Raw genomic sequence first — 22,122 nt, forward strand, 5'->3', positions numbered from 1 at the left:
AAAAGACGAATGATATCGAGGCAGCCCCAGGCTGAAACACATTTACGCTTTTGGCAAGTGGCCGATCAGAGGACAATGGGCTTAGGCGCGTGCACGAGTCGACCCCGTGCTTTATTTTCTTTCCTCTTTTTACCTAGCCACACCTTAGCCAAATGCACGTAAATTCAGTTTTTCGCAATTCCTGACATTTAATCCTAGTTAACGTTCCCTGTTTTAGGTCAGTTAGGATCACCACTTTATTTTAATAATGTGAAATGTCAGAGAGAATGATTTATTTCATCTTTTTTTTCTTTCATCATATTCCCAGTGGGTCAGAAGTTTACATACACTCAATTAGTATTTGGTAGCATTGCCTTTAAATTGTTTAACTTGGGTCAAACGTTTTGGGTAGCCTTCCACGAGCTTCCCACAATAAGTTGGGTGAATTTTGGCCCATTCCTCCTGACAGAGCTGGTGTAACTGAGTCAGGTTTGTAGGCCTCCTTGCTCATGCTTTTTCAGTTCTGCCCACAAATTATCTATAGGTTGAGGTCAGGGCTTTGTGATGGCCACTCTCAATACCTTGACTTTGTTGTCCTTAAGCCATGTTGCCACAACTTCGAAAGTATGCTTGGGGTCATTGTCCATTTGGAAGACCCATTTGCGACCAAGCTTGAACTTCCTGACTGATGTCTTGAGACGTTGCTTCAATATATCCACATAATTTTCCATCCTCATGAAGCCATCTATTTTGTGAAGTGCACCAGTCCCTCCTGCAGCAAAGCACCCCCACAATACGATGCTGCCACACCCGTTCTTCACGGTTGGGATGGTGTTCTTCGACTTGCAAGCATCCCCCTTTTTCCTCCAAACATAACGATGGTCATTATGTCCAAAGAGTTCTATTGTTGTTTTATCAGACCAGAGGACATTTCTCCAAAAAGTACGATCTTTGTCCCCATGTGTAGTTGCAAACCGTAGTCAGGCTTTTTTTATGGTGGTTTTGGAGCAGTGGCTTCTTCCTTGCTCAGCGGCCTTTTAGGGTATGTCGATATAGGACTTGTTTTACTGTGGATATAGATACTTTTGTACCTGTTTCCTCCTGTATCTTCACAAGGTCACAAGTACGTTTATCTCCAGGAGACAGAATGCATCTCCTTCGTTTGGAAATTGCTCCCAAAGTTGAAGCAGACTTTTTTTCTGAGGTCTTGGCTGATTACTTTTGATTTTCCCATGATGTCAAGCAAAGAGGCACTGAGTTTGAAGGTAGGCCTTGAAATACATCCATAGGTGTACCTCTAATTGACTCAAATGATGTCAATTAGCCTATCAGAAGCTTCTAAAGCTATAACATAATTTTCTGGAATTTTCCAAGCTGTTTAACCTGTTGGGTCTAGGGGGCAGCATTTGCACGTCTGGATAAAAAAAATGTACCCGATTTAATCTGGTTACTAATCCTACCCAGTAACTAGAATATGCATATACTTATTATATATGGATAGAAAACACTCTAAAGTTTCTAAAACTGTTTGAATGGTGTCTGTGAGTATAACAGAACTCATTTGGCAGGCAAAACCCTGAGACATTTTCTGACAGGAAGTTAATGAAAAATACATTACAGACGAGAGTCTTTACAATTGACATATATTTAAAACATGAACATGTAGTGTGTGAGTTGCACATACATGTCACTACATACACACAACAAGTAGGTCACATGGGGGAGAGGCGTTGTCCCGTGAGGTGTTGCTTTATTTGTTTATTGAAACCAGGTTTGCAGTTCACTTGCACTATATAAGAATGAAGGGAGTTCCATGCGCTCACAGCTCTGTACAATACTGTATGTTTCCTTGAATGTGTTCTGGACCTGAGGACTGTGAAAAGACCCCTGGTGGCATGTCTGGTGGGGTACGTGTGTGTGTGTGTGTCAGTGCTGTGTGTAAGTTGACTATGCAAACAATTTGAAATTTCCAACACAGTAATGTTTCTTATAAAAACATGAATTGACACAGTCTTTCCTCAACTCTTAGCCAACAGAGACTGGCATGCATAGTATTAATATTAGCCCTCTAATTATAATGAAGTGCAAGATGTTCCACTCTGTTCTCGGCTAGCTGCAGCTTAACTAGGTCTTTCTTTGCAGCACTTGATCATGTGACTGGACAATAATCAAGATAAAATAAAACTATAGCCTGCAGGACTTGCTTTGTGGACTGTGGTGTCAAAAAAGCAGAGCATCTCTTTATTAATGCCAGACCTCTCCCCATCTTTACAACCATTGAATCTATGTTTTGACCATGACAGTTTACAATCTAGGGTAGAGCCAAGTCATTTAGTCTTCTCAACTTGTTCAAGACCCACACCATTCATTACCAGATTCAGCTGAGGTCTCGAACTTAACCTGTTGGGTCTAGGGGGCAGCATTTGCACGTCTGGATAAAAAAAATGTACCCGATTTAATCTGGTTACTAATCCTACCCAGTAACTAGAATATGCATATACTTATTATATATGGATAGAAAACACTCTAAAGTTTCTAAAACTGTTTGAATGGTGTCTGTGAGTATAACAGAACTCATTTGGCAGGCAAAACCCTGAGACATTTTCTGACAGGAAGTGGATACCTGATGTGTTGTATTGACTTTAAACCTATCCCATTGAAAAACACAGGGGTTTAGGAATATTTTGGCACTTCCTATTGCTTCCACTAGATGTCACCAGCCTTTACAAAGTGTTTTGAGTCTTCTGGAGGGAGATCTGACCGAACAAGAGCCATGGAACGATGATGTCCCATTAGACACCTGGCGCGCGACTTCATGTTGGGTACCCTCGTTCCAATACGTTATAAAAGAGTATGCATTCGTCCACCTTGAATATTATTCATGTTCTGGTTAAAAAGGCCCTAATGATTTATGCTATACAACGTTTGACATGTTTGAACGAACGGAAATATATTTTTTCCCCTCGTTCATGACGAGAAGTCCGGCTGGCTTACATCATGTGCTAACGAGACGGAGATTTTTGGACATAAATGATGAGCTTTTTTGAACAAAACTACATTCGTTATGGACCTGTGATACCTGGAAGTGACATCTGATGAAGAGAATCAAAGGTAATGGATTATTTACATAGTATTTTCGATTTTAGATCTCCCCAACATGACGTCTAGTCTGTATCGCAACGCGTATTTTTCTGGGCGCAGTGCTCAGATTATTGCAAAGTGTGATTTCCCAGTAAGGTTATTTTTAAATCTGGCAAGTTGATTGCGTTCAAGAGATGTAAATCTATAATTCTTTAAATGACAATATAATATTTTACCAATGTTTTCTAATTTTAATTATTTAATTTCTGACGCTGACTTGACTGCCGGTTATTGGAGGGAAACGATTTCCTCAACATCAATGCCATAGTAAAACGCTGTTTTTGGATATAAATATGAACTTGATAGAACAAAAAATGCATGCATTGTCTAACATAATGTCCTAGGAGTGTCATCTGATGGAGATTGTAAAAAGTTAGTGCATCATTTTAGCTGGTTTTATGGTTTTGGTGACCCTGTCTTTGACTTGACAAAACATTACACACAACTCTTGTAAATGTACTGTCCTAACATACTCTAAATTTATGCTTTCGCCGTAAAACCTTTTTGAAATCGTAAAACGTGGTTAGATTAAGGAGATGTTTATCTTTCAAATGGTGTAAAATAGTTGTATTTTTGAAAAATTTGAATTTTGACATTTATTTGGATTCAAATTTGCCGCTCTTGAAATGCACCTGCTGTTGATGGAGTGCACCACGGGTGGCACGCTAGCGTCCCACCTAGCCCCAAAAGGTTAAAGGCAGTCAACTTAGTGTATGTAAACTTCTGACCCACTGGAATTGTGATACAGTAACCTAGAGGGCAACCAGTGGGTCCATCTCCTCTATACCATGTTTCTTGTAGGATGAATATGTCTGTATTTCCGATTTCTTTGCTGAAGTCCAGGTTCCTGCTCTTTAGGCCAAAGGCAGATGACCTCAGGCCTTGGATATTTCAAGATGAGATAGTGAAGGCTTAGTGTTCCATAAAGTGACCAGTGTTGTTGGTCGTGTGGTTTGGCCTCAGGCCAGTAAGTGTGAGCAGAGCCTGCTGAGCATCTGGTACATGCCATTGGCTTGGGTTAGTGCAAGAGGGGGGGTTGGGCCTGTTTGCCTGCTCACGGCCTGGGCGTATGTGTGACTTTCATGTTGAGGCCCTCTTTGTGAGAGTTTGGGGCATGGGGTGGGCAGGAGGGGCATAGGTTTGATCTGAGGGGGCCTAAATGGGATATGGGCATGGTTGACTTGGGGGGGTGTTGATTGGTTGGGGTGGCGATGTGGATGGTGGTGCTGTGGTCTGGATGTAGGTCCTCTCGGCGTGGGTCCTCTATGTGTAGGTCCGGGGGGTCTGGGAAAGTGTCTATTGATCTGTTGCTCCTGTGTGAGGTGTTGGGGCTGCGGTTGAGGGCGATGTCCTTTAGGGTACGGGCGAAGGTGGGCACTGCTGCCTTGTATAGGTGGACCTGGTCGTAAAGGCTGTTCAAGTCCAGGGTGGAGTTGTGGGCAATGTAAATATTTGGTTTTGAGGCCCAGTCACTGGAAATACCTGTGTTTACCCACTGTATAGCAGGCTGGAAGTAGCAGGCTGGAAGTCTTTTCATGGTATAATGTGTGGAGATAACCACTGGTGAATTGGGGAAAGTAGAAGAAGCTTTTTCAATCACTCCGTTGAGTGCTGTGGCCACCCTTACCTGCTGTGTTCTCAGGTCATTTGTGCCTGTGTGTATTATTATGTGGCTGGGTGACCCTAGTTGGTCCTCAGGCAGAAGGTCTAGGGAGCGCTGGGTGTTTGGACACAAGAGTTTAGACACTGTGTGTTTGGGAAAAAAAATATTTTCTTGTATATATTTCCTGTTTGAGTCCATAAGGAGTGCAATATGTGGCTTGTGTATGTCCTCAGTGGGTGTGTGTGTGTGGGGGGGGGTTGTGAGGAGGGCTATCAGGGTGGCTGACAGGGGGGTGCTCAGACGGGGTGGGATCTCCTGGGCTTGGGGTTTTTCATTTGTCTGTCTTGCTGTGATGTCGAGGCTATGGTCAGGGTCTGGGGGTGGGCTGTTCTGCTGTGATGTTGAGGCTATGGTCAGGATCTGGGGCTGGGCTGTTCTGCTGTGATGTCGAGGCTATGGTCAGGGTCTGGTGTAGACTGTTCTGCTGTGATGTTGAGGCTATGGTCAGGGTCTGGGGGTGAGCTGTTCTGCTGGCTTCTCTGCAGGGGTGGCCAGCTATCTAATGGGTGGTTTTCTGTCCCACGCCATCCCAGTCTCCAGCTCCTCCAGCAGTCTGATCCTCTCCTCCATCCCACTCTCCAGCTCCTCCAGCAGTCTGATCCTCTCCTCCATCCCAGTCTCCAGCTCCTCCAGCAGTCTGATCCTCGCCTCCATTCCACTCTCCAGCTCCTCCAGCAGTCTGATCCTCTCCTCCATCCCACTCTCCAGCTCCTCCAGCAGTCTGATCCTCTCCTCCATCCCACTCTCCAGCTCCTCCAGCAGTCTGATCCTCTCCTCCATCCCAGTCTCCAGCTCCTCCAGCAGTCTGATCCTCTCCTCCATCCCACTCTCCAGCTCCTCCAGCAGTCTGATCCTCTCCTCCATCCCAGTCTCCAGCTCCTCCAGCAGTCTGATCCTCTCCTCCATTCCACTCTCCAGCTCCTCCAGCAGTCTGATCCTCTCCTCCATCCCAGTCTCTAGCTCCTCCAGCAGTCTGATCCTCTCCTCCATCCCACTCTCCAGCTCCTCCAGCAGTCTGATCCTCTCCTCCATTCCACTCTCCAGCTCCTCCAGCAGTCTGATCCTCTCCTCCATCCCAGTCTCTAGCTCCTCCAGCAGTCTGATCCTCTCCTCCATCCCACTCTCCAGCTCCTCCAGCAGTCTGATCCTCTCCTCCATTCCACTCTCCAGCTCCTCCAGCAGTCTGATCCTCTCCTCCATCCCACTCTCCAGCTCCTCCAGCAGTCTGATCCTCTCCTCCATCCCAGTCTCCAGCTCCTCCAGCAGTCTGATCCTCTCCTCCATCCCAGTCTCCAGCTCTTCCAGCAGTCTGATCCTCTCCTCCATCCCAGTCTCCAGCTCCTCCAGCAGTTTGATCCTCTCCTCTCCTCTACTGCTCTGTTCATCTCCTTCTCCTGCTCTTTCTCCTGTTGGTGTTGTCTCACCACAGTCCATAGTGCAGATACGTCTCTCCACCGCCAGCTCTCCGGGTCTGGTTGAGGGGCTGTTCTGAGGTGGACAATTTTTTGTGCTTGGAGATAAGAATCTATGGTAGTAGGAATCCTTCCAGGTAATTTTGTCCAAAAACAGGTTATAGGTTTGGAGCCGAAAAATCCAAGTTTATCTAACTCTAAACCTACCTTTATGTAAAAACATGCTGAAAAACATGAGAGCTCATCTGCTCATGACCTCTCTCTCTCTCTCTCTTTTGCTCGCTTTCTCTCTCTAGTCCTTGTTTTGCTCTCTCACCACCCTCCTCTCTCCAATCACTCTCTCTCTCTATGTCTGCCAGGTGAGGACTACCTATGACAGCTTGTCTGATGAGTCAGGGGTAAGGTGAATCCATTCCATTCAGTCTGACCAGAGAGGTACAGTATGTTCGGTGTGCTGGAGTTTACTGTTCAATATACTTGAAAGGTTCATTCGCTACAAGGGTACTTAAAAACAAGACTTGCTAGAGACGTAACATAAAAAGTAACAGTAACTTTTACAGCTGCCATGTGTCGCTCATAAATGGTTCAGCTAAGAGCTGTGTTTATTCCATAGCCACAGTCGCTTCTCTCTGGCTTTAAATAATACCTGAATCATTCCTAACTGACCTGAATGATGCCAGGTGGTATTGAGGGCTCATAAAGGAGATGTTGGACATGACTGTGTTATTCTAAACACCATGACATTCAAATAACTGACCTAGAAAGGAGACTCTTGTAACAACTAATAACTAGAAAGGAGACCAATCAATCCATCTTTTAAATATGAGTATGTCTGCTCCTCTATCCTGTCTATACTTTTCTCCTCCCCTCTCCTCTTTTCTCAGCTGTTCTAACTTATTTCAAAGACCACAATAGATCAAAGCACAGGTGCTGTCACAAGTCAGAGAGAGAGATAGAGAGAGACAGACAGAACGAGAGAGGGATAGAGACAGATGAACGAGCAAGAGATGGAATGTTCAATTGCAATGTTCAATTAAAACAAAGCAGAAGCCAAACAAGAGATATGTCATTTTTTGACTTTGTCTGCCGAGACAACCATTACAGTCTATGTCTAGCTGCTCTGAAACGCCACACTCTTACAGTAGGGATGAGAATTATGCTATCTGACTGTCAACAAAGACATACATTCATCCTTTCTCTGTCTCCCTATCTATCTCTTTGTGTTTCTCCATTTCTCTGTCTCTCTCTCTCCCCCTCTCTCTGTGTCATCCTATGTTTCCCTCTCTTTCCCTCCCTCAGTATACCTCTCTCTCTCTCTCTGTCAGAGAAGAATCGCGGCTATGCAGAGAGCGAGAGATTTGTCTTTTGTTTTATGGGCGAAGAGCAGAAGGGAGGGAGGGATAACAAAAATGAGGAATGTAAAAAGGAAGATGAGAGAGCAGAAGAATGTCATTGTGATGTAAGCATACTTTCCTGATGACGGATGACATCACCGTAAGGAAAATCATTAAATATGACAACCTTTCATATGGGAAAAGAGAGAGGGATGGAGAGAGGGATGGAGAGAGGGTAAAGACTGATGAAGAGCACGTGTCAGAAAGAGGAGGAGGAGTAATAATAGGTGACACAATTAGGGAAAAACTTAGATTTCAGGGTGAGAGTCAAGGTGGATGAATAGAAGATGTAATGTCCAAGCCCTCAGCCCAGGTGTTAGTTCCCATCTTGTTATGTGCCTGTGTGTGTGTGTTATTTGGTTTACTTAGTTCACCTCAGTCTGGAAGCCCTCGACCAAGATGGCCACCAGAAGGTTGAAGAGGACGTAGTTCCCAAAGGTCATGAGGGCGATGAAGTAGAGAGCGGCCACAGGAGTGGTGGAGGCCATACCATTATAGAGAACCTTGTTCCAGTCCTCCTGAGTTAGGATCTGGAGAGAGGGAAGGAGGAGAGAGAAAGAAAGAGAGAGAGAGTGAGGTTGGAGGGAAGAAGGAAGGAAGGAAATAAGGAAGGGAGGGAGGGAGGGATTTAAGTGGAATTGTGCAAATAGAAAGCAGCTGTTTATTGTTCACATGCAGTTGGTGTGTAGTTGGACCTATAAAACAGATGGCTCGGCAAATGGACTCATTTTGACTTTGACTCAGACTTTGATTTTGGAGTGAAAGTGGGAGAGATGGAGGGAGGGAGAGAGGGAATGAGGGAGGGAGGGAGGGAGAGAGGGAATGAGGGAGAGAAGGAGAGAGAGAGGGAATGAGAGAGAGAGGGAGGGAGGTAGACCGATCTTACCTGAAACACGGTGACGATGGCCCAGAGCAGAGTGTCAAAGTTCTTCCTGTCTGGTAGAGTGTCTCCATCTCTCTCTGATCCAAACTTACAGCCAAACAGATGCATGCCCAATATACTGATGGAGACAGAGACAGAGACAGAGACAGAGGCAGAGGCAGAGGCAGAGGCAGAGGCAGAGGCAGAGGCAGAGGCAGAGGCAGAGGCAGAAAAGGGCAACCAGTGAAGAACAAACACCATTCATCCACATTCAACCCAAATGTATGTTTATTTATTTCCACTTTTTTACTTTAACTATTTGCACATCGTTACAACAGAGTATATAGACATAATATTGACATTTGAAATGCATTTTGTCTTTTGTAACTTCTTTGAGTGTAATGTTTACTGTTATTTTTTTGTTGTTTATTTCACTTTTGTTTATTATCTACTTCACTTGCTTTGGCAATGTTAACATATGTTTCCCATGCCAATAAAGACCCTTACTTCCTTACTCCCTCCCTCCCTCCCTCCCTCCCTCCCTCCCTCCCTCCCTGCCTCTGTTTCTCTCATCTCAACATGATGGTCAATAAATGCATTATGAAAGAGACAGAGCGGTTGAGAGAGGGCAGCAAAGGGAGTCATGAGAAAAGAAGATGGAGAGACTCAATCTCCCATTGTTTCAGTCTGCAGTTGTTCTATTGTTGTGTGATGATGAATAGCAAAGAACTGACCCTGTGTGTGTGTGTGTGTGTGTGTGTGTGTGTGTGTGTGTGTGTGTGTGTGTGTGTGTGTGTGTGTGTGTGTGTGTGTGTGTGTGTGTGTGTGTGTGTGTGTGTGTGTGTGTGTGTGTGTGTGTGTGTGTGTGTGTGTGTGTGTGTGCGCATTCCCTCTGTTAATCTGACTAGACAGCAATGCGGCTAGTGTGTGTGTGTGTGTCTGTGTGTATGTGTATGTAGAGGGATGAATGACTGGGCCTCTAGTCTGTGAACTTGGCTCTTCTTCATGTACACAGTCAGTGGGAGTTTCTCTAAGCACACTGTTCTAGCCAAAGCAGTGTGTGTATGTGTGTGTGTATATAGTATATATAAATATGTGTGTGTAGGATGTACAGTACTAATCTATAGATCTAATTTCCCTAAGCGTGCCAGCGGCTAACCAGGCTGAACGAGGGACGCTGAAGAAAGGAGGGAATCTCCACTTGTTCCTGTCATTCTATCCATCTTTCTCATTCCTCATTTGTTCTGTTCTTCCCTCCAGTTCCAAGTGGAACCTTCGTTAGTACTCTTCATTAGACCAGTACTGTTTAGTACTCTCCATTAGACCAGTACTGTTTAGTACTCTCCATTAGACCAGTACTGTTTAGTACTCTCCATTAGACCAGTACTGTTTAGTACTCTCCATTAGACCAATACTGTTTAGTACTCTACATTAGACCAGTACTATTTAGTAGTCTCCATTAGACCAGTACTATTTAGTAGTCTCCATTAGACCAGTACTGTTTAGTACTCTCCATTAGACCAGTACTGTTTAGTAGTCTCCATTAGACCAGTACTGTTTAGTAGTCTCCATTAGACCAGTACTGTTTAGTACTCTCCATTAGACCAGTACTGTTTAGTACTCTCCATTAGATCAGTAATGTTTAGTACTCTCCATTAGACCAGTACTGTTTAGTACTCTCCATTAGATCAGTAATGTTTAGTACTCTCCATTAGACCAGTACGGTTTAGTACTCTCCATTAGACCAGTACGGTTTAGTACTCTCCATTAGACCAGTACGGTTTAGTACTCTCCATTAGACCAATACTGTTTAGTACTCTACATTAGACCAGTACTGTTTAGTAGTCCCCATTAGACCAGTACTGTTTAGTACTCTACATTAGACCAGTACTGTTTAGTACTCTCCATTAGACCAATACTGTTTAGTACTCTCCATTAGACCAGTACTGTTTAGTACTCTCCATTAGACCAGTACTGTTTAGTACTCTCCATTAGACCAATACTCGTTAGTAGTCTTTTTTACTTTCTCTTTGACTACAGTCTTGCTCTACCCCACTCACTTCTTCTCTCCCTCCTCTCCCCCTCCTCCCCTTCCTCCTCTCCTCTTCCTTCTGTCCCTCCTCTCTTCCTCCCTCTCTCCCTCCTCTCCTCATCCTCCTCTCCTCCTCCTCTCCCTCCTCTCCTCCTCCTTCTCTCCCTCCTCTCCTCCTCCTTCTCTCCCTCCTCTCCTCCTCCTTCTCTCCCTCTTCTCCTCCTCCCCCTCCTCTCCTCCTCCTTTAACTCCTCTCCTCTTTCTTTCCATCCTAACTTGAAGACAAGGATGATAAAGGCTACCCCCCTTATTTCTATACAAATGTGTTTCAGCTTGTATCCAAATCCCTTTTAATTCCACGTTTGTGCAGGCCCATAGCTACCTGAAGATGAAGATGAAGAGCATAAGTAGCATACAGAAGGTGGCCACGTTGTCCATGGTCTTCATCAGCACCACCAGCTGTCTCTGCAGAGCAGGCATGAAGCGCACCAGCTTCAACACGCGCATCAGTCTGAAGGTACGCAACACAGAAAGACCACCACCCTGCTGGCCCACGATCTCCCATACACTGGGGAGAGAGACAGGATGCACATTCACTGTCAGCTACAGGATCAACCATTCATTGGAAGGAGATACAGTAACACAAACCTGGGCCCAGAGTACTGACCTAGGATCAGTTTCACCTTTTAGATCGTTAATGAATACCAGGTGGGGGCCTGATCCCAAATTAGCTCTCCTACTGTGAGATGCTTTGTGGATAGGGGCCCTGATCTGAAGAGTGAGGACCTACAGATATTACACAGCCAAAAGTGGCACTGTGTCATCATTTATAAATTAATTGGTCAATTTGCAATTTGCTTACCTGATGACCACTATGACTCCGTCGAAGATGTTGTAAGGGTTTTTGATGTAACCAAACGGCCCATACACCAACACCTTGAGTAACATCTCCAAGGCAAACAGACTGGTGAAAACTATGTTACTGATCTCTAAAGCATTGGTCAGCTCATCAGGCTTGAGAGAGAGAGAGAGATGGAGGGAAAGTGATGAGAAGGGAGGGAGGGAGGGAGGGAAGGAGGGAGGGAGGGAGGGAGGTAGGGAGGGAGGGAGGGAGGTGGAGGGAAAGTGATTAGAAGACAGGGAGAGAGAGGATATAATGAGAGATAGTTATTTTCAACACACACAAACACATCCACTGATAAGACCATCAGAGAAGTCTTCTGACACTCCCACAGCTAGATCAAACTCATGCTGTATCATATGGAGTATGTGTGTGTCTGTGTGTGTCTGTGTGTGCCTGTGTTTGTGTATGCTGTAGGCTGTGTGTATGAGAAACATGAAAGGCATGTTATATCTGTGCATATGACACATTAATAATATTCCCTGTGTGTGTGTGTGTGTGTGTGTGTGTGTGTGTGTGTGTGTGTGTGTGTGTGTGTGTGTGTGTGTGTGTGTGTGTGTGTGTGTGTGTGTGTGTGTGTGTGTGTGTGTGTGTGTGTGTGTGTGTGTGTGTGTGTGTGTGTGTGTGTGTGTGTGTGTGTGTGTGCATGGGCCATAGGATACAGTACAGTGTATCTGGATATGCTGTGTTCTGCTGTTGGTTTGTGTGACATTACAAGACAGAATCACATGGCGAATCCATTGCGTGTGTGTGTGTGTGTGTGTGTGTGTGTGTGTGTGTGTGTGTGTGTGTGTGTGTGTGTGTGTGGCTTCCCAGCAAGTACAGGTAAGTCACTCTGACAGGTAGCGTCATTCTAACACGGCACGCATTGCCAGTTACCATCAGTGTAGATGGCAGTCCTGCTATCTGACCTAAGACAATGCAGGTGTGTCTCTCCCTCCCTCTCCAATGCTGTCCTAGGGTGAAAGTGATCCTAATCTCCAGGTCCTCTTCTGTTTCTTCACTAATAAAACCACCAAATCATTCACCACCAACTAGCTCTCACAGAAGATTAGATGTTCATCCATGTTTCTCAAACATCACATTTCAAAGTTGTTGCAAACGTCACATTTTGAAGTATTTAAGGTTAAGTTTAGGCATTGACTCTGAATGGTTAAGGTTAGGTATTGACTCTGAATGGTTAAGGTTAGGTATTGACTCTGAATGGTTAAGGTTAGGCATTGACTCTGAATGGTTAAGGTAAGGGTTAAGATTTGGGATAGGCTTAAAACAAAAATCTCAAAAACAACTTTCTGTCACTGGATTAGAATTTGCAACGCTTGGAATCAAAGGGAGATGCTTACACCCAGCCGCCATCCCCATCCACAATGCCCTAGCTAAACCCAAACCTACTTCAAGGTAACAGTGCTCACTGTTGCCCCTATGTGGCCACTTTCCACATCATCTACCAGCGTCATCAGACATTGGTGGACGTTGAATACTGACTTGTATTACCTGTGTCCTGGCTACACACACTATATCAATCACAATCCTGCTTAGTACAAGTTAAGATTCAAAGCTCACACACACACACACACACACACACACACACACACACAGTCGTAAAAGATGTGTTTGATAAACCAATACATGGACAAAGATCTTTACGAGGTGAGAGGGGATCGGTTGAGAGACATCTGGGATAGGTAATATACGGAGCTGGGGACTATTTGTTTCGTGTGTGTGTGTGTGTGTGTGTGTGTGTGTGTGTGTGTGTGTGTGTGTGTGTGTGTGTGTGTGTGTGTGTGTGTGTGTGTGTGTGTGTGTGAGAGTGTGAGTGTGAGTGTGTGTTTGTGCGTGAGTGTGTGTGTGTGCGCATGCGTGTTTGTCTGTGTGTGTGTCTCCTCATTGTTTCTTTCTTCTCTTGTTACAGACCATATATTAAGTTCTTAGGGTTAGGCCCCTTTTTTCTCCACTTCCTGTCTGAATGACGTGCTCTAAGTAAACTGCCTGTAGCTCAGGCCCTGAAGCCAGGATATGCATATAACTGGTACCATTATAAATACTTTTTTTTTGAGAGACCATCCTCTTAGAAATTCATTTAAATTCATTAATTCAGTAAATTAGCTCCCTGGGTGCAATTCCTATGGCTTCCACAGGGTGTCAGCAGTCTATGTTCAAGGTTTCAGGCTTGTAACTTCAAAAACGAATAAGAAATATCAATTTTAGCAGGAGGACACAGTCTTGGAAATTCATGTTTGCGCGCCATGAAGACATTACGCACCTGCTAAAAATCCGTTTCCGATTGAACATACTTCTTTCTGAAATAAATATTATAGCTTGATTACATTTTAGGGTATCTGAGGAGTAAATAGAAACGTATTTTGACTTCTTGAAACAAATTTTAGGGGTAGATTTTCGGAATCCTTTCTCTGCATGCTGAACGAGTGGATTACTCAAATCGATGGCACCAACTGAACATACTTTTTGGGATAGAAAGAAGGATTTTATATAACAAAACAACACTACATGTTATATCTGGGACCCTTTGGATGACAAATCAGAGGAAGATTTTCAAAAAGTAAGTGAATATTTAATCGTTATTTGTGAATGTATGAAACCTGTGCCGGTGGAAAAATATTTTGATCTGGGGCGCCGTCCTCAAACAATCTCATGGCATGTTTTCGCTGTAATAGCTACTGTAAATCGGACAGTGCAGTTAGATTAACAAGAATTAAGCTTTCAGCGGATATAAGACACTTATATGTACATAAATGTTTAAAATCCATATTATTTATGATTATTTATTTGAATTGCTCGCCCTCCAGTTTCACCGGAAGTTGTCCCGCTAGCGGGACCTCTAGCCCTGCATTCTTCTACCCTCCTGCACACACACACAGACAGACAGACAGACAACATGGCACTGCATCACTGGCAGTAAAGGTACACACATCACTATTAGATTACATTACAAGGTCAAACCTCTGCTCTTCATATGATATTCGCTCACATCTAAATAACAAGGAAATAGCCATCTAGGAAAACAACTAGGTGTGTGTGTGAGAGCGAGAGAGTGAGAGAGAGTGAGAGAGTGAGTGAGAGTGAGAGAGTGAGAGATGGGGGGGTTGAGGAGCATCCATTGTTGGTGGAAGTTGCTGTGCTGAAGCTTTTTAGCAGGGCCGTGGGGTGGAAACATTGGTGGAAACAACCCAATCGAGTAAAAGAAAAGATACCTTATTAGAAAATGACTTAAGTAAATGTGAAAGTCACCAAGTACAATGCTACTTGAGTATTTTGTTTTAAATATTCTTAAGTAGCAAAAGTAAATGTAATTGCTAAAATATATTCAAGTATCAAAAGTACAGTTGAAGTTGGAAGTTTACATACACCTTAGCCAAATTCCTGACATTTAATCATAGCAAATATTCCCTGTTTTAGGTCAGCTAGGATCACCACTTTATTTTGAGAATGTGAAATGTCAGAATAATAGCAGAGAGAATGATTTATTTCAGCTTCTTTTTCTTTTATCACATTCCCAGTTGGTCAGAAGTTTACATACACTCAATTAGTATTTGTTAGCATTGCCGTTAAATTGTTGAACTTGGGTCAAACGTTTCAGGTAGCCACAAGCTTCCCACAATAAGTTTGGTGAATTTTGGCCCATTCCTCCTGACAGAGCTGGTGTAACTGAATCAGGTTTGTAGTCCTCCTTGCTCGCACACGCTTTTTCAGTTCTGCCCAGAAATGTTCTATATGATTGAGGTCAGGGCTTTGTGATGGCCACTCCAATACCTTGACTTTGTGTTCCTTAAGCCATTTTGCCACAACTTTAAAAGTATTCTTCGGGTCATTGTCCATTTGGAAAACCCATTTGCGAACAAGCTTTAACTTCCTGACTGATGTCTTGAGATGTTGCTTCAATATATCCACAATTCTCCTCCCTCATGATGCCATCTATTTTGTGAAGTGCACCAGTCCCTCCTGCAGCAAAGCACCCTCACAACATGATGCTGCCACCCACGTGCTTCACTGTTGGGATGGAGTTCTTCAGCTTGCAAGCCTCCCCCTTTTTCCTCGAAACATAACTATGGTCATTATGGCCAAACAGTTCTATTTTTGTTTCATCAGACCAGAGGACATTTCTCCAAAAAGTACGATCTTTGTCCCTATGTGCAGTTGCAAACCGTAGTCAGATTTTTTATGGCGGTTTTGTAGCAGTGGCTTCTTCCTTGCTGAGTGGCCTTTCAGGTTATGTCGATATAGGACTCGTTTTACTGTGGATATAGATACCATTGTACCTGTTTCCTCCAGCATCTTCACGAGGTCCTTTGCTGTTATTCTGGGATTGATTTGCACTTTTTGCACCAAAGTACATTCATTTCTAGGAGACAGAACTCGTCTCCTTCCTGAGCGGTATGATGGCTGCGTGGTCCCATGGTGTTTATACTTGCGTACTATTGTTTGTACAGATGAACGTGGTGCCTTCATGCATTTGGAAATTGCTCCCAAGGATGAACTATACCTGTGGAAGTCTACAATGTTTTTCTGAGGTCTTGGCTGATTTCTTTTGATTTTCCCATGATGTCACGCAAAGAGGCACTGTGTTTGAAGGTAGGACTTGAAATACATCAACAGGTACACCTCCAATTGACTCAAATGATATCAGTTAGCCTATCAGAAGCTTCTAAATCCATCATTTTCTGAAATTTTCCAAGCTGTTTAAAGGCACAGTCAACCTAGTGTATGTAAACTTCTGACCCACTGGAATTGTGATACAGTGATATTGTAAACAATTGTTGGAAAAATTACTTGTGTCATGCACAAAGTAGATGTCCTAACCGACTTGCCAAAACTATAGTTTGTTAAAAAGATTTTTGTGGAGTGGTTGAAAAACGAGATTTAATGACTCCAACCTAACTGTATGTAAACTTCCGACTTCAACTGTAAAGGTAAAACTATTAATAATTTCAAATTCCTTATATTAAGAAAACCAGATGACACTCAGTCATAATTTACAAACAAAGCATTTGTGGTTTGTGAGTCCACCAGATCAGACGACAAGCAATTTTCTCTTGATATGTGTGTAAATTTGAAAATGTTCCTGTCCTGCTAAGCATTTAAAATGTAACAAGTACTTTTGGGTGTCAGGGAAAATGAATCACCTAAAAAGTACATCATCTTCTTTAGGAATGTAGTGAAGGAAAAGTTTTCCAAAATATACATACTAAAGTAACATACAGATACCCCAAAAAACTACTTTGTATTTTTATTTTAATGTAGGATAATATAACACATTAGATCTGGTAAAAGATAATACAAACAAAAAAACATGTGTTTTCATATTTTATTTTTTCATTATCTTTGAAATGCAAGAGAAAGGCCATACATTCAGATAGGAATGTAGATGTTGTCCACAAGATGACAGCAGTGTGTGTGCAAAGTTTCAGACTGATCCAGTGAAGAATTTTCCCAAATGTGTCCCGAATTGGTCAATTTGTACATTTTCAAGTCCATAACTATAGATAACATACAAAAATGATATGGTAATAAAATATTTAAGTTTACACACTCTTAGGAATATCATACATGATGGATCATTAGCTTATACACTAACTTTCACACATCTAGATGGCCGGGTGGGGTGGGTGTGGAGCTAGAGACAGCAGTGGGGTCAAACTGTAGAACGCAGTTTCTACATTTTAATATATATTTATTTTTCAAACAAAACTACACTACATTGTGTCTCTGGAACGCTCAGGATGACAAATCAAGAGCAAGATTACTGAATGTAAGTACATGATTTACCTTCAGAGGTGAATGTATCAAACAAGTTGCAGTGATAAAAGTTTTTTGTTATTGTGCACTATCCTTAACCTGTTAGGGCTAGGTGGCAGTATTGACACAGCTGGATAAAAAACGTACCCGATTTAATCTGGTTACTACTCCTGCCCAGTAACTAGAATATGCATATAATTATTGGCTTTGGATAGAAAACACTCCACAGTTTCTAAAACTGTTTGAATGGTGTCTGTGAGTATAACAGAACTCAAATGGCAGGTCAAAACCTGAGAGATTCCTTTACAGGAAGTGGCCTGTCTGACCATTTATTGTCTTTCTTTGACATCTCATTCCATTACAAAGGATCTCTGCGGTAACGTGACACTTCCCACGGCTCCAATAGGCTCTCAGAGCCCGGGAAAAACCTGAATGTCGTCATTCCAGCCCCAGGCTGAAACACATTATTGCCTTTCTCAAGTGGCCGATCAAGGGACTGTGGGCTTAGGCGCGTGCACTGGCCGCCCCCGTCTTTGTGATTTTTCCTCTGTTTACCGAAAAGGAGATTCCCGGTCGGAATATTATCGCTTTTTTACGAGATAAATTGCATAAAAATTGATTTTAAACAGCGGTTGACATGCTTCGAAGTACGGTAATGGAATATTTAGACATTTTTTGTCACGAATTGCGCCATGCTCGTAACCCTGATTTACCCTTTAGGATAGTGTCTGGAACGCACGAAAAAACGCCGCTATTTGGATATAACGATGGATTATTTGGGACCAAACCAACATTTGTTATTGAAGTAGAAGTCCTGGGAGTGCATTCTGACGAAGACAACATAGGTAATAACATTTTTGTTATAGTAAATCTGATTTTGGTGAAGGCTAAACTTGCCGGGTGTCTAAATAGCTAGCCCGTGATGGCTGGGTTATGTACTTAGAATATTGCAAAATGTGAAAATCGAAAGAAATAAGCTAAGACTTCCACAAGTCTGGTTCATCCTTGGGAGCAATTTCCAAACGCCTGAAGGTACCACATTCATCTGTACAAACAATAGTACGCAAGTATAAACACCATAAGGATCATGCTGCCATCATACCGCTCAGATAGGAGACGAGTTCTGTCTCCTAGAGATGAACGTACTTTGGTGCGAAAAGTGCAAATCAATCCCAGAACAATAGCAAAGGACCTTGTGAAGATGCTGGAAGAAACAGGTACAAAGGTATCTATATCCACAGTAAAACTAGTCCTATATCAACAAAACCTGAAAGGCCATTGAACAAGTAAGAAGCCGCTGCTCCAAAACTGCCATAAAAAAAGCCAGACTATGGTTTGCAACTGCACATGGGGACAAAGATCATACTTTTTGAGAAATGTCCTCTGGTCTGATGAAACAAAAATAGAACTGTTTGGCCAGAATGACCATCGTTATGTTTGGAGGAAAGAGGGGGAGGCTTGCCATCTGAAGAACACCATCCCAACCGTGAAGCACATGGGTGGCAGCATCATGTTGTGGGGGTGCTTTACTGCAGGAGGGACTGGTGCACTTCATAAAATAGATGGCATCATGAGGCAGGAAAATTATGTGGATATATTGAAGCAATATGTGAAGACATCTATCAGGAAGTTAAAGCTTGTTCGCAAATGTGTCTTCCAAATGAACAATTACCCCCAAGCATACTTCCGAAGTTGTGGCAAAATGGCTTAAGGACAACAAATTCAAGGTATTGGAGTGGCCATCACAAAGCCCTGACCTCAATCCTATAGAAAAGTTGTGGGCAGAACTGAAAAATTGTGTGCGAGCAAGAAGGCCAACTAACCTGACTCAGTTACACCAGCTCTGTCAGAAGGAATGGGCCATAATTCACCCAACTTATTGTGGGAAGCTTGTGGAAGGCTACCCGAAACGTTTGACCCAAGGTCAACAATTTAAAGGCAATGCTACCAAATACTAATTGAGTGTATGTAAACTTCTGACCCACTGGGAATGGGATGAAATAAATAAAAGCTGAAATAAATAATTCTCTCTAGTATTATTCTGACATTTCACATTCTTAAAATAAATTGGTGATCCTAACTGACCTAACTGACCTAATGTTTACTAGGATTAAATTTCAGTAATTTTGAAAAACTGAGTTTAAATGTATTTGGCTAAGGTGTATGTAAACTTCCGACTTCAACTGTATATAAACTTTTTGCAACTTCCTTTACAAGTCAACAAACTTTATTAAAAAGTGGAAAAGTAAAACTAAGCCTGGTTCACATCTAACAGTTTATATAGGGAGTGACTAGAGGACACAAAACTTTCCAGATTTTGAATTTTGTTTTGTGGAACAAACAACTGTTTATCCGCCCCTCTACATCACCGGCTGGTGATGAAGAGGGGCGGATAAAACCCTGCTGGAGGCTCTCCTGTACGTAGGTCTCCATGGCCTCGGTCTCCGCATAGGAGAGGGGATAGCCGTGTCTTCTCGGAGGGCTGCGTCAGACAGCAAGTCGATGGCACAGTCCCAGGGGCGATGAGGAGGCAGGCATGTATTCTGGGACTTAAAGAAAACCCGATGCAGATCCGGGTATTCTTCTGGTAACTCCACTTGAGGGGCGTGGTCCGGACTTTCCACCTTAGTGGTGTTGACAGACACCACGAGACACCTCCCCTGACACTCCTGCGACCAACCCAGCAGTCTCCCCTCGGACAGGGAAACAACAAGGTTATGCCAACTCAACCATGGGAGACCTAACACAACGGGGTGCGTGGTGGTGTCTATAATCAAAAATGTGATCTGTTCTAAATGAGTGTCATGGGTCAGCAGAGAAACGGGAACGGTGATGTGATTTACGAGCCCTGGCCCTATTGGACGATTATCCAGGGCTTGAACCGGAATGGGTGACTGTAGGGGAACCAAAGGAATGTGTAACGCAGTGGCCAGTGCGCTATCTAAAAGATTCCAGGCAGCTCCGGAATCAATCAGCGCTAACGGGAGTGAGGGGCTAGGTTATTCAGGGAATTTAATGGGAATACACACTGGTTGAGTTGACAGAAAAGAAGGGGAGATCTTGCATCCTACCTGGTTTGGAACAGGAGAATTCATGTCCCTGATTTGAGTCCTAATGTAGACAGCTAGCTATACCCTCTGCTAGCTGTCAGCTTGGCTAAACAGTACACATAGCAGAACATCACGTCCCTGATTTGAGTCCTAGCCAGTGTCTAGGAACACGTAGTTAGCAGCGGAGGACAGGAGAAAACGCTCATTTTTCTTAATTTCTTTAATTTGTTTTGCTATTCAAACGATTATGACAGACAGACAGACAGACAGACAGCAGGGCATCTTGCATAATAGTAGTTGATAGCGGGGCCGTTTGAATCAGACGCACCCATCCTGTTAGTCATCCGACTTATCAAAGATTAATAAGACCATTAGATCTAATTACTGCCAACAAAAATATTGCTTGGCCTTTGTGTCCCTCGTCCTGTATGTCTGGGGGTAAAACATGGGGCTCTCAGCTTCCCTCCCCTCCATACCCATCTAAAATAGATCAGTGATGTATCTTGTAAAATCCCCTTTAAATACAGGCTCTTGATATGCCTGTTAGACACTGAGCACACCACACCACAACCCAAGGAGTGTGTATTCATCCCTTCAGAGTCCCCCTTAATTAAAGTGACAGTTCCCTAAAAAAATCGAGGTTTGTGAGGCATTGTCATATTGAAAAGTGAAATAGAGTCCATAGTCAATAGCATCTGTGAAAGGAGAAACCTTTAGCAAACTAGCTCTCTGTGTTGGTGGGGTGAGAGTTCTACAGCTGTATAAAGCCCACTTCTCCCTAGTGTTAAAGACAGTAGTGTAAAGTACTTAAGTAAAAATACTTTAAAGTACTACTTCAAATCAAATGTATTTGTCACATACACATGGTTAGCAGGTGTTAATGCAAGTGTAGAGAAATGCTTGTGCTTCTAGTTCCGACCATGCAGTAATATCTAACAAGTAATATAACCTAACAATTTCACAACAACTACCTTATACACACAAGTGTAAAGGAATGAATATGTACATAAAAATATATAAATGAGTGATGACCGAACAGCATAGGCAAGATGCAGTAGATGGTATAGAGTACAGTATATACATATGGGATGAGTAATGCAGGGTATGAAAACATTATATGAAGTGGCATTGTTTAAAGTGGCTAGTGATACATTACATCAAGATGGCAAGATGCAGTAGATGGTATAGCGTACAGTATATACATATGAGATGAGTAATGTAGGGTATGAGAACATTATATAAAGTGGCATTGTTTAAAGTGGCTAGTGATACATTTAATTACATCAGATGGCAAGATGCAGTAGATGGTATAGCGTACAGTATATACATAAGAGATGAGTAATGTAGGGTAAGTAAACATTATATAATATAAAGTGGCTAGTGATAAATTGATTACATACATTTTTCCATTATTAAAGTGGGTGGAGTTGAGTCAGTATGTTGGCAGCAGCCACTCAATGTTAGTGATGGCTGTTTAACAGTCTGATGGCCTTGAGATAGAAGCTGTTTTTCAGTCTCTCGGTTCCCGCTTTGATGCACCTGTACTGACCTCACCTTCTGGATGATAGCTGGGTGAACAGGCAGTGGCTCGGGTGGTTGTTGTCCTTGATGATCTTTTTGGCATCCCTGTGACATTGGGTGGTGTAGGTGTCCTGGAGGGCAGGTAGTTTGCACCCGGTGATGCGTTGTGCAGACCTCACTACCCTCTGGAGAGCCTTCCGGTTATGGACGGAGCAGCTGCCGTACCAGGCGGTGATACAGCCTGACAGGATGCTCTCGATTGTGCATCTGTAAAAGTTTGTGAGTGTTTTTGGTGACAAGCCAAATTTCTTCAGCCTCCTGAGGTTGAAGAGGCGCTGCTGCGCCTTCTTCACCACGCTGTCTGTGTGGGTGGACCATTTCAGTTTGTCTGTGATGTGTACGCCGAGGAACTT

General features: G+C 43.2%; 1 protein-coding gene across 1 annotated transcript in view; it reads right to left on the bottom strand.

The window, feature by feature from the left end:
* The window catches only part of LOC106578905 (voltage-dependent T-type calcium channel subunit alpha-1G), a 252,055-nt gene that overhangs the window by 135,944 nt on the left and 93,989 nt on the right, over positions 1 to 22,122 (bottom strand). The window contains exons 9-12 of the mRNA XM_045702368.1: positions 11,346 to 11,497; positions 10,866 to 11,051; positions 8,476 to 8,590; positions 7,964 to 8,119 (exon numbers count right to left, since the gene is read on the bottom strand). Of these exons, the coding sequence (XP_045558324.1) occupies positions 7,964 to 8,119; positions 8,476 to 8,590; positions 10,866 to 11,051; positions 11,346 to 11,497 (609 nt within the window). The remainder of the gene's footprint in view (positions 1 to 7,963; positions 8,120 to 8,475; positions 8,591 to 10,865; positions 11,052 to 11,345; positions 11,498 to 22,122) is intronic.

This window comes from Salmo salar, chromosome ssa19, assembly GCF_905237065.1.
Source record: "Salmo salar chromosome ssa19, Ssal_v3.1, whole genome shotgun sequence".
In the NCBI taxonomy this organism is placed as follows: domain Eukaryota; kingdom Metazoa; phylum Chordata; class Actinopteri; order Salmoniformes; family Salmonidae; genus Salmo; species Salmo salar.